The sequence below is a fragment of the Hermetia illucens genome, chromosome 3 (assembly GCF_905115235.1).
Source record: "Hermetia illucens chromosome 3, iHerIll2.2.curated.20191125, whole genome shotgun sequence".
Classification (NCBI taxonomy): Eukaryota; Metazoa; Arthropoda; class Insecta; order Diptera; family Stratiomyidae; genus Hermetia; species Hermetia illucens.
The window spans coordinates 159,199,155-159,211,810 of NC_051851.1; the positions used below are offsets into that span (position 1 = coordinate 159,199,155).

Here is a 12,656-nt window from a genome sequence, read left to right on the forward strand (position 1 = left end):
TGCGTTGTGGATGGCTTCAGTGTTCACTCTCACCTGATTGTCAGAGGGGATTCTAGGTGGTATTGTTATTCGAGCTCGGAGCACCATGCCAACGAGATAGTGATCCGAGTCTATATTGGCCCCCCTATATGTTCTGACATTCATCAAGGCTGAGAGGTGGCGGCGTTCGATCAACACGTGGTCAATTTGGTTGAAAGTGGTCCCGTCTGGAGAGGTCCACGTATGTTTGTGGACCGCTTTCCGCGCAAACCAGGTACTTCCAACAACCATTTCGTGTGACCCTGCTAATTGAATAGTCCGCAGTCCGTTATCATTTGTTTTTTCGTGTAAGCTATGGGAGCCAACGTATCGCCTGAATACGGGCTCCTTCCCTACTTGGCTGTTAAAATCCCCAAGTATGATTTTGATATCATATCTGGGACAGGCTTCGAGGGTTCTTTCTACTGCCTCGTAGAAGGTATCCTTCTCCGACTCTGCAGTCTCCTCTGTAGGGGCGTGAACGTTTATGAGGCTTATATTTCTAAACTTGCCTCGCAAGCGCAGAGTGCATAGCCGTTCGCTTATACTTTCAAAGCCGATAACAGCAGGTTTCATTTTTTGGCTGACTAAGAAACCTACTCCGAGCACATGGTTTACTGGATGGCCGCTATAATATATGGTGTAGTGGCTCTTCTCCAGGAAACCGGTCCCTGTCCATCGCATCTCTTGCAACGCTGTTACATCAGCCCTATATTGGGACAGGGTATCGGCTAGCTGCTTATCAGCTTCATCTCTGTACAGGGAGCGCACGTTCCATGAGAAAATGCGCAAATCGTTGTTCCTTTGTCGTTGCCGGGTCCGTCGTTTTAATATCCGTCCTATCCGAGGCTCCTGTTGTGGCTTCGTAACGGTTGTTTTCCGTATAGGGTTGTCAGCCCTACCCAACCCCCAACCTGGAGGACCAGTTGGTACAATTTGTCCCGTTTTTAGGCGCGGGAGACTCGCCTTCATCCTTCTCCGTCTGCAGCTTTTCGTCAAGAAAGAGCTCCCAGCGGTCACCACGTGGAGGTGGAGATAGGGTTTGGTAGTAGAGCTGTTGGTGTTGGTTCAGCAGGCATTTCCCAGGTTTTATGCTCCATCGTGGGTACCAATCCACGTTTCGCCCCGGGACCTATACTACCCTTTGACCCTATGGTGAACTTAAGGGGGGTTTTCCTGTCAATTACTAAAAATTATTTTAATATGCTATTATTAATTTTATTTGAACAGGTATCGATATGGAGGATATTTCGGAGCCTAGACACCATATAGTGGCAGCCCCCTGATTTTTTGCAGATTTTTCGGTTGAGTAGTTCCTGAGAATGGGTTCGTTAAAAAAATGACCATTTTCAACCCCCCGCACTCCCCACCTTTTCAGCAAAAGTCAAAACTAATACCGGCTCCGAAAAGTACTAACCGAGACCTTTAATTTGATATCCCACATGACTATATTTGATGAAAAAAAAATTTACACCCCCCTTTTCCATGTATGGGGACCCCCCCTTAAATTTGTCGTAAGAGGATGTAACTCACTATATGCGTGAGCGTTCATAGTTCCCACCTTTCTACCAAATTTGGTGTCAATCGCTATAACCGTCTCCGAGAAAAATGCGTGTGACGGACAGACAGACAGACAGACAGTAAACCGATTTTAATAAGGTTTTGTTTTACAAACAAAACCTTAAAAAAGAGGTACTAAACGTATCTTTTGAATGATCTTGGCAAGAGGTCTTCTTCTTTTTCTTCAGCCTTTTTCCCGTTCACAAGCGGGCCGGCTCGTCGTGATAGGTTTCGCCATTTGGCTCAATCGAATCCCCATTCAGCGTATCAAGTCACCGTTGTTTCGACCTGCCTTTTGGTCGCTTACCATCAACTTCGATGTTCAGACCAATCTTGGCAAATGAATTCTCGTTAGCACGAATTGTGTAACGATACCATCGAAGAGGCCTCTCTCGCAACTTTCTCACGATTGTTGCAACGATCGCGGATATCCTCCTCCTCTTTCGGATGTGATCAAAACGTGTGACGCCACTAGTCCAACGGAACATCTTCGTCTCCATTACCGCAAGACGTCGCTCATTGTCTTTTATAGTTGGCCAACACTCAGAACCATAAAGAGCGACAAAGTATAAAAAGCCTCCCTTGGAAATGGTCGGGCAGTTAAAGGGCATAACGTCGAATAATATCGTGGAAACGGTAGCTGCAAAGGGGAAAGAAGAGCATCAGCGAGGAGGAGCGAACCAAATTTGGTGAAACAAATAATCACCAAAAAGCTACTATCGCGCCGATATTATTTAGAAGGCCACATCGGACTCCGATGTTCATAGACTGTCCGAGATCAATTAAAACTGCGAAGCTGTGAATATCTCGTCTTTGACAATAGTCGTTCTCTAGCTCCTCTATTTTTTTTTCAACTCAATATAGCTCTTGTCCTCGAGTTTCGTCTTTAGACATGGTGCTTTTCATCGTGAGGAATCTTGAAAATTCTGAGCATGTCTCTGGTTTATTTTTTCACCACCTCTTGATTTTTTTTTATGTAAAACGATATTACGATATTTTGTAATCACAAGCAATGCTTCGACGTTCCCGTTCGTTGCGTCCGCCTCGGACGCAAGTGGTTGAACTCTAAAGGGGTCCTCATATGGTGGTTGCAGCGGTCTCCGAGGAGCGCCCACCCGAATGAGCATCTGTGAACACGTTTCAAGGTCCCTGGTGGTGTTGACCTCCGTTGTCGCGTGGCGGCAAGGTGGAGTCGGTCGCAGCATCGAAACTGCGTTTAAACCTGATGTCTAGCAAGGACCGCGACCACGTCGGACCGTCGCGAGCCATTAAGGCAGCTTTCAGTGTCCCGTGCCAACGTTCCAGCATACCACTGGACTGTGGATGGTATGCAGTAGTCCTATGCCGTTTGAAGCCAATGAGCTTTGCTAACTCCGTGAAAAGAGTAGATTCGAATTGCATTTCCTGGGTCGTGATGATAGTGGCTGGAACATCAAAGTGCGGAATCCACTCTCGATAGAGCGCCTCGCATATGATGATGTCAAGATGGATCGTGTGGAAGCGCTTGGTTGAATTAGGAAATACACCTACTTCCTTTTGAACGTGCTTGTTGACCTCGCATTTCCGACAAGCGATGCAGCGTCTGGCCCAAGAATCTACGTCCTTTTTCATGGGCAGCCAGAAGTATTTATCAGTGACTAACGGGTTCGTCGTCCTGATGCTTGGATACGCAATATCGTGTATTGCTTTAAATACTTCCCTGCGAAAATCGGCCGGAATGAATGGCCTGGGTCCCTTATCTGAGATCTCGCAGAGTTAATAGAAGTTTGAGCCGAAAATAGGAAACTCCTTGAATTTGTATATGGAGTTTGTCTTCAGGCTCTGAAACTCTGCGTCGTCTTTTTGTGCCTCGCCGATTTCCGTATAATCGACCGCGGCGGAGACTGTGACCTCCGAGATTCGAGACAACATTGTCTTTTCCAGACACATGTTGGATATCAGAAGTAATATAATAATAATAATCGCTGGCGCAACAGTCTATATTGGATCAGGGCCTTGAAGTGTGTTAGAGCACTTCATTCAAGACCGCAATGGCACACTACATGCTAGCCTGTAGGAAACAATGTGGTCAGCATTGCGCTCGCCCGAGATTATTACCCTGATTTGATTCAGGTTCATTCACAGCTGAGTCGACTGGTATCCGATATCCAATCATGATAACAAATCCCTCTGCCACCAGTGAAATTTGAACCGCGACCTTCCGCTACGACAGCCCAGCAAACTAGCCACTTGAGCCATCCAGACACATCAGAAGTAAACTGGCTGATATAACTCAACTGCCGAAATTGGCGAGGGGACGATTTATTTATTTAAGGGTCTTGTGGTCCGTAAACACAGTGAACCGCGTGCCATCAAGGGAGCTGGCGAGGTATGCGGCGAGTAGTTCACGATTGTAGGCGCTGTGGTTGCGTTGAGCTGGGTTGACCTGTTGTGAAAAAAAGCTCAACGGTTGCCAGATTTGATTCACCCGTTGGTAAAGAGCGGGGCCTATCGCATTATCTGAGGCATCGACGAACACAGCTTGGGGTAGGGCTGAGGCTGGCGGAGGAAATGCCAGCAGTGTTGCATCAACCAGCTGTTTTTTGACCGACTCAAACGTATGGACGGCCTCAGCAGACCACGCAACCTGACGAGAATCTGAAGTTTTGGGCCTAGACAAGTAAGCGTTCAAAGGACGGTTGAAATTTAACATGCCCAAGAATCTTCGCAAATGCTTTACTCTGATTGGTAGAGGAAAGCTTTTTATCGCTTTAACCTTGTTCTCAATGTTTAAGACAAGTCCGGCCTCAAGAAGATGTTGAAAAATGCACTCGAGATGTTTCAAGTTCTTAGATTCTGAAAAGAAAGCGACCAAAACATCATCCAGTAGACGAAACAAAAGTTAAAGTTTCGTAAGACAGAGTGGATGCACCTCTTGAAAGTCTGCGAAGCGTTGCTCAAGCCGAAAATTATCCTAGTGAACTCGAAGAGTCCGAAAGGTGCGCAGATGGCCCGGAATGTCTTCGCGGGCGACAGGGATTTAGTAGTATGCCTTGGCTAGATCCAAGGTCGTAAAAAAACACGGCAGTCCGTAAGCGTTTGCGAAAAATTATGGAGGCGAGGAGTGGGATATCGGTTTGGAACTGTCTGGCATTCAGACGCCTATAATCTCCACATGGCCGTCATTCGCTGTTTGGCTTAGGGTCCAAATGAAGTGGAGAGGACCAACAGCTATTGGATGGTCTGCAGATACCATGTTTCATCAAGTCATCAAATTCGTTCTTCGCAACAGCAAGTTTCTGGGGTGGATTTGGACGCACTTTTGAAAAGATTGGAGAGCCGGTAGTGTTGATGTGGTGCTGCACATGGTGCTTAACCGGCTGGGAGAGTAGTAATGTTTCGATTCTTTCTGAAAAGTGCGAGAATGTGGTGGTCGGCAATATCGTCGAAAATTATCGAAAGAGTGGCATTTTGGCAGGTAGTAATTTTCCCTGAAGTCTGTAATGAGGTATCGGAGTCTATCAAGGCCTTGTTCTGCAAGTCCACCAGCAACCCATAGTGACACAGGAAGTTTGCGCCTAATATGAGGAAGCTAATGTTTGCCAGAACGAAACGCAACGAAAACGTTCGGCACAGTCTGAGACGCACGTCCTCCTACCTATGGGCATATATGTGGATGGGAGAAAGGTTCGCGACCGCTAATAGTAGGTTTTTGCCGAATTAGGGTGTTGGGACGGGGTACAGGGAGAACTGACACCTCAGCACCCGTAACGACCAGGAAGCAATGTATGCTTAGGGAGTCGGGGATTGTAAGGCGACGTGGTACTGCGCTTCGGGCAGCCGTCGCGGAAGCACCCAGCGAGCCTAGTTTTTTGTTGCGTTAAACGTAGTTTAGTCACTGAAGCTCCGTATTTACGATGGTACCAGCAAATTGTCGATGCCGATGAGGGTCCCGCATCCGACTACTCGAACGCCCATTTCGGGAAGTAGACCCCGACCGTGATTGCGATCGAACGCCTGAATTCCATCTACCACGGTTGAAGGAACAAAGATTGGTTCTTTCCTCTAATATAAAGTATCTGGGTGTAATACTGGATCCTAAGCTAAATTGGAGACTGAACATAGAACTGCGGGTTAAGAAGGCATGTATAGCGTTCTATGCCTGCAAGAGAACCTTTGCAAAGAAATGGGGTCCCCGGCCGAGGATGGTTCTCTGGATATATACCGCTGTAGTGCGTCCGATCCTAACGTACGGCTCCATTGTATGGTGGCAGGTTTTGAAGAAAAAATACAATAGGATGAAGCTTAATAGGATTTAAAGAACCGTGTGTGCGGGTGCTACTGGGGCTCTGCAATGTACTCCTGCATCTCCTCCCCCTAGATCTCCACATTAAATATGTTGCAGTGTGCAGTGCCGTCAGACTACGTGAGTCCGGATGCTGGCCGGCGAAGTCCTACGACCAAAGCAAAATCCTAGATGAAATACCTCGGGAAATATGGGCATCCCCCACGGACTATGTCACACGCAAGCTGAACTTCACAAGAAACTTTGCTGTGGACCTTCCAACCAGGCAAAGTGGAAGACCGGTGGCGTGTTGCAAGGCAAGGTTTTCTCGAATATACACAGTGTATCAAAGTCGTATGGTTTCCCAGGTTTTGCCAGTGTATTCCAGGCGGAAGTACTGGCGATATTGGCAGTCTATCGATGGCTGGAGCGTAACATAGCCATTCTGACCGACAGCCAAGCGACCATCAAGGTCTTGTATTCAACGACGACATCTTCCCGGCTGGTGGGGGGGTTCCCGGGCATAGGAACATAGAGGGGAATAAGCAGGCTGACGGATTGGCCAGGCAAGGCTCTGCTCTTGGCAGTCCTTCGGCCAATACAGTCTGTGCTCCGCTGGCGGCTATCGGTGACTCGCACTACCTAGCAGCCGCCGGCCTGAGATGGCGAAGGCTTACAACCTGTGCCAAGTCAAGGAGAATTTAGCCCGCTAATAACATAACCCGATCACGAGAGCTCCTGTGCCAGACGCCTGCAAATGCATTCAAGATTGCGGCGGTCTGCACGAGGCACTGGCCCATAGGGGACCATGCCACTAGGTTCGGCATACCCAACAATTCGTATTGCCGAAGCTGCGGAGAAGGAAGGGAAATTCGCATGCACTTTCTCTGCGATTACCCAGCTCTGGCTAGAGTCAGGCTGTGGACACTGGGTAAACCATTCTTTAGGGACCTCAGAAAGATTTTTAGCTGCAGGGTGGGAGAGCTGCTTTCCTTCGTGAATGCTACGGGCTGGCTCTGAAGATCCGAGTCGGCTGGACTTTGCCTCTCTGCTCCCATAACAACAGTCACGTTCTTAGGAGTTTGTGGCATCAAAACGGCACACCAAAGCGCTAATTGGGCTCCTCGGAGCGGCCACTGATACCTACCTTATCCCTAGACTGTTCTTGTGCGATATACATGCATAAAACGTTAAACAAAACTTACCTAGCTCCCACCAGTAAACTGTTTCCATCTCGTAATACCAATTTGAAATGATCAATGGCCGTTTCATTTCCCGCGAATCGTAACACATCTTCTGAACCTGAAAATATAGGAAAAACAGAAACATTCAATAAACATTAATCCAGATACAATAACCACAGAAGCTTTTCTCCTGTTTTTATTTCTGCATTTCTATTATTTTTACAACCATGAATTATGACATGGAATTAAGTACATTGAGATATGGTCATGTAACCTACAAGTACCTCTACTCCGGGGTTGGTAGTCCTTATAAATTGATTTAGGGGTGATATCAATAACTTTATGCTAACTTGTCGCCGGCACAAACAAACTGCCCCAACGACCTGACCATATAATCTATTGGGTGATACTGCAAACATTCCGGAATTTTAGTATCCAGTCGGTTGGCAATAGGTACCAGGAGCAGCAGTATCTATCGGTGGGTTGGCTTCGATAGGATCTGGGAGAGAGCATGGAACGTATGGCGGTTTGCGTATTAGACTCCTTTCTACAATTCGTAGCATACGGTCAGGAGATAGGTGAGATACACATAATTTGTGGTTGCTAATAAAACAGATTTATATACAGGCAGGACATAAAAAAGATACCCCCGACAGACAATAAATCAAATTCATAGCCTTAACTGAGGGTGTTGAAATAAAAGTTCTACAAGAGAAATTGGCGTTTCTTTTTTTGTTTTTCTTTTTCTCTCTTGGTTTTTCTTACTTTCTACTTGGTTGGCTTTTTATTTTTCTGTGTACTTTGAATGCGAGGAGGACATAAAAAAGTTAGGAATATGAGCCCCTTCATATTCCATATGAGAACCGAAATCTTCCTTTCAAATCCGTTTTTATTTAATACCCAACGTTTTGTCACAAATGTTTTCTTTTCGTCTTATCGGTGGTGAAAATCTTCCATTGATGATATTTTTTGTCTTCAAGATCGTTCCAATGGAAATGAATGCATCTTTGTTGGAGGTTTATGCCTTCCAAATTGCGGAGAGTGAATTTATCATATAAAATAATTGGCCGTTTCGCTGTACTCAGACGGCGTCGTAAAGTATAGAATCAAAAAACAAGTCGGGAAACCCGAAGTTTGACGCTTCAGGATGAAAGGTTTTGTTTGCTTCTTCTGTTTGCTGAAGCTGCAGACGGAGAAGGATGAAGGTGAGTCTCCCGCGCCTAAAAAGGAGACAAACTGTACCAACTGGTCCTCCAGGTCGGGGGTTGGGTAGGGCTGAAAACCCTACACGGAAAACCGATATTACGGAGCCACGAAAGGAGCCTCGGACAGGATGGACTTTATAACGACGAACCGGGCAACGACAACGGATTAACGATTTGTGCATTTTCTCATGGAACGTGCGCTCCCTGTACAGAGATAAAACTGATGAGCAGCTAGCCGATACCCTGTCCCAATATAGGCCTGATATAACAGCGTTACAAGAGATGCGATGGACAGGGATCGGTTTCCTGGAGAAGAGCCGCTACACCATATATTGTAGCGGTCATCCAGTAAACCATGTGCTCGGAGTAGGTTTCTTAGTCAGCCAGAAAATGAAACCTGCTGTTATCGGCTTTGAAAACATAAGCGAACGGCTATGCACTCTGCGCTTGCGAGGCAAGTTCAGAAATATAAGCCTCATTAACGTTCACGCCCCTACAGAGGAGACTGCAGAGTCGGAGAAGGATACCTTCTACGAGGCAGTAGAACGAACCCTCGAAGCCTGTCCCAGATATGATATTAAAATCATACTTGGGGATTTTAACAGCCAAGTAGGGAAGGAGCCCGTATTCAGGCGATACGTTGCACCCATAGCATACACGAAAAAACAAATGATAACGGACTGCGGATTATTCAATTAGCAGAGTCACACGAAATGGTTGTTGGAAGTCCCTGGTTTGTGCGGAAAGCGGTCCACAAACATACGTGGGCCTCTCCAGACTGGACCACTTTCAGCCAAATTGACCACGTGTTGATCGAACGCTGCCACCTCTCAGCTTTGATGAATGTCAGAACATATAGGGGGGCCAATATAGACTCGGATCACTATCTCGTTGGCATGGTGCTCCGAGTTCGAATAACAATACCACCTAGAATCCCCTCTTACAATCAGGTGAGAGTGAACACTGAAGCCTTTCACAACACAACCCTCCGCGACACCTATAAGAGGGAAATGGATCCCGCAATAACTGCAGTCAACAGAGGACCTGGAGATGAAGCATCAACAAATGATCTTCACAATCACCTGAAGAACGTTATCATGGATACGGCCACAAACATACTTGGCCCCAGCCGCAAAAGGAGTCGGAACGGCTGGTTTGACGACGAATGTAAGCTAGCAACGGAACGGAAGAATGCTGCCTACCGAGTAATGTTGCATTCTCAAAGAACGCGGGCACGCGCAGAGATTTATCACGAACTCCATCGAGCGGAGAAGCGACTTGACAGACGGAAAAAGGAAGCCTGCGAGAACCAACACGTCTGTGAACTAGAAAAGTACAGGGAGCAACCGCACCAGGCGCGCAAGTTTTACCAACAAGTCAGCAGGATGAAGCCTTATACACCTCGATGCTCATCCTGCCGAGGCAAAGAGGGAAATCTGATTTCCGACAGAATGGGCATATTAGAGCGATGGGTTGAGTACTTTGATGACCTACTGAACAACCAGAACATCGGCGAGTTGGAGGTCCCGTCAACTGAAGACGACGGACAAATACTGCCACCACCAAGTTTAGGAGAAACAGTCCGTGCAATTCATCGGCTAAAAATCATAAGTCGCCAGGGGTTGATGGAATTACAGCCGAATTGGTTAAATATGGAGGCGACCAGTTACACCAAGTGGTTCATCAACTTGTGCTCAAGGTATCGGACAGCGAATCAGTGCCTGACGATTGGCAACGAGGCATTATCTGTCTCATACATAAAAAGGGAGATATCACACAATGCAGCAATTATAGAGGTATCACGTTGCTGAGTACCATCTATAAGATATTCTCCGCTATCTTGCTAGGCCGGATAGCCCCATACGCCCAGAACATCATTGACCCATACCAAAGAGGCTTCACTCCAGGCAAATCAGCAACAGTTCAGATTTTCTCTCTGCGGCAAGCGATGGGAAAACTGTTGGAATATGGACAATAGTTGCACCATCTGTTCATCGACTTTAAAGCCGCCTATGATAGCATAGCCAGGGTAAAACTGTACACGGTCATGAACTAATTCGGTATCCCAACGAAATTAATAAGACTGACTAGGCTGACCCTGACCAATGTGCGAGGCCAGATAAAAGCAGCAGGATCACTCTCAAGACCATTCGACATCAACAACGGTCTACGATAAGGGGATGCCCTATCATGCGTCCTCTTTAACCTGGTCCTCGAGAAAGTGATCCGTGATGCCGAGGTAAATGTAAGAGGTACGATCCTCTCTAAGTCCACCCAACTACTGGCCTATACTGACGATATCGACATCATGGGAAGAACCACTCGAGACGTACAAACTGCCTTCATCCAGATCGAGCAGGCAGCAATTGAGGCGAGATATTGGGCTGCACATCAATGAAGGCAAGACAAAATATATGGTGGAAACGTCAGCACCGAAGACGAATCAACCAACAACCTCAAACCGCACTGGTCAAACAGGAAGAATAAGGATAGGAGAATAAAACTTTGAGACCGTTGATAATGTCTCTTATCTAGGGTCGAAAATCACAACCGATAACAGCTACGATGACGAAATCCGCGCACGGTTGTTGTCAACCAACAGAGCCTATTTCAGCTTACAAAAGCTGTTCGGCTCGAAACGTCTCACCATAGGGTCAAAGCTCTTACTTAACAAGACAATGATCTTGCCAGTCCTCATGTATTCCTCGGAAACCAGGGTTCTTAGCAAGAAAAATTGCGAACTCTTGGCCGCGTTCGAGAGAAGAATCCTTTGAAGAATTTTTGGCCCCCTACATCAGGATGGGCGATTCCGTAGCCTACACAATGCCGAAATCTATGAGCGATACCATGACCGTCCGGTTGTGGATAAAATCCGGCTCAATAGGTTAGGATGGGCGGGTCACTTAATTCGTGTGGATGAGGATGATCCCACCCGGAAAGTCTATAAGGGCGATATCTATGGTAGAAAAAGAAGACGAGGCAGACCCTGCCTAAGATGGATCGATGGCGTAGGTCAGGACGCCAGACAGCTTTTAGCGATATCGAATTGGTGGACTTCGGCGCAAAACCGGGATGTCTGGAGTTCCTTATTAAGGCAGGCCTAGACCGGATATCGATTGTTGCGCCGTTGATGATGATGATAAACTTAAGGAGGGTTTTATTCAATTTTACCACAAATATGGTAATATAATGCTATTAACTAAATTTGAACAGATATCGATATAGAAAGTATTTTGAGGCCTGGACACCATATAGAGGTAGCTTCCTGTTTTTTTCAGATTTTTCGGTTGGGTGGTTTCTGAGAATGGGTCCCTTAAAGGAATTATCACTTTCCACCCCACTCCCCGCCTTTCTAGCAAATCTCAAAACTTAGACCCGCTTCGAAAAGTACTAATCGAGACCTCTCATTTGATACCCCACATGACTATATTCGGTGAAAAAATTTGTACACCCCCCTTTTACATGTATGGGAATTCTCCCTAAATCTCAACGTAGAAGGATATCACTCACTGCATGTCTGGGCGTTCACAGTTCCCACCTACTCACCAAACTTCGTGTCAATCGGTATAGCCGTTTCTGAGAAACGTGTGCGTGACAGACACACAAACAGACAGACTTCCGACAGCGGAAGCTACTTTATGATACGGACGAAGGGTATGTAATAACGGCAGGAGTTCCGCAGGGGTCTGTTCTGGGCCCTCTGTTATGGAACTTAATGCAAAAAGGCGTTTTATGGGTTCCAGTAGCTAAACAATCCGTTGTCGTCGGATTCGCAGATGACGTTGGAGTGGTTATAACATCCAATCACCCCCACGAAGTGCAGATATATGCGAACGAGACTATACGGACAATCAAGTCTTGGCTTAAAGAATACGGGCTGGAGCTTCCCAAACACAAGACGGAGTTGGTGCTCTTTACAAAGCGGCGGAAACAGAAAACTGTTGAAATTTGCATGGGAGTAAAATTCGACTCTAAGTTGAGCTTTAAACCCCACCTAAAGCTTACTGGGCAGAGAGCGGCGGCAATCAGCTCAACATTGGCAAGGATGCTCCCAAATGTAGGCGACCCGAAACACAGTCGACGATTAGTCTTATCGCGAGTCGTCAGCTCTGTACTATTATACGCGGCACCAGTATGGGCGTCGGCCTATAAAAATCGGAGAAAACCGTAGACAGCTTCAAACTACATATCGATTAAGCGCTCTCTGAACATGCTGCGCCTACCGAACAACATCTTATGAGGCAGCATGCGTGATTGCGGGGATGATCCCGGTAGATATTCTAAGCGATGAGGCAAGTCGTCTGTACGAAAATCAGGAAGCAAGCCTAGACAAACAAAGTGAGCGTTTGCGGTCAAACAGCATGGAACCAAGCGGAGAATGGCTGGTGGACACACAGGCTTATCCCAGACATAAGTATGTGAACT

The 12,656-nt window shown here is 46.7% G+C and overlaps 1 protein-coding gene across 5 annotated transcripts in view; it reads right to left on the reverse strand.

The window, feature by feature from the left end:
* Positions 1-12,656, reverse strand: part of LOC119651975 (semaphorin-1A) — a 499,683-nt gene that overhangs the window by 106,641 nt on the left and 380,386 nt on the right. For all 5 annotated transcript variants that reach the window (XR_005249508.1, XR_005249509.1, XR_005249507.1 and 2 more), the window contains exon 3: positions 7,048-7,144. Coding sequence is in view for 2 of the 5 variants with exons in the window: in XM_038055882.1 (XP_037911810.1) it covers positions 7,048-7,144 (97 nt within the window). In the remaining 3 variants the exon portion in view is untranslated. The remainder of the gene's footprint in view (positions 1-7,047; positions 7,145-12,656) is intronic.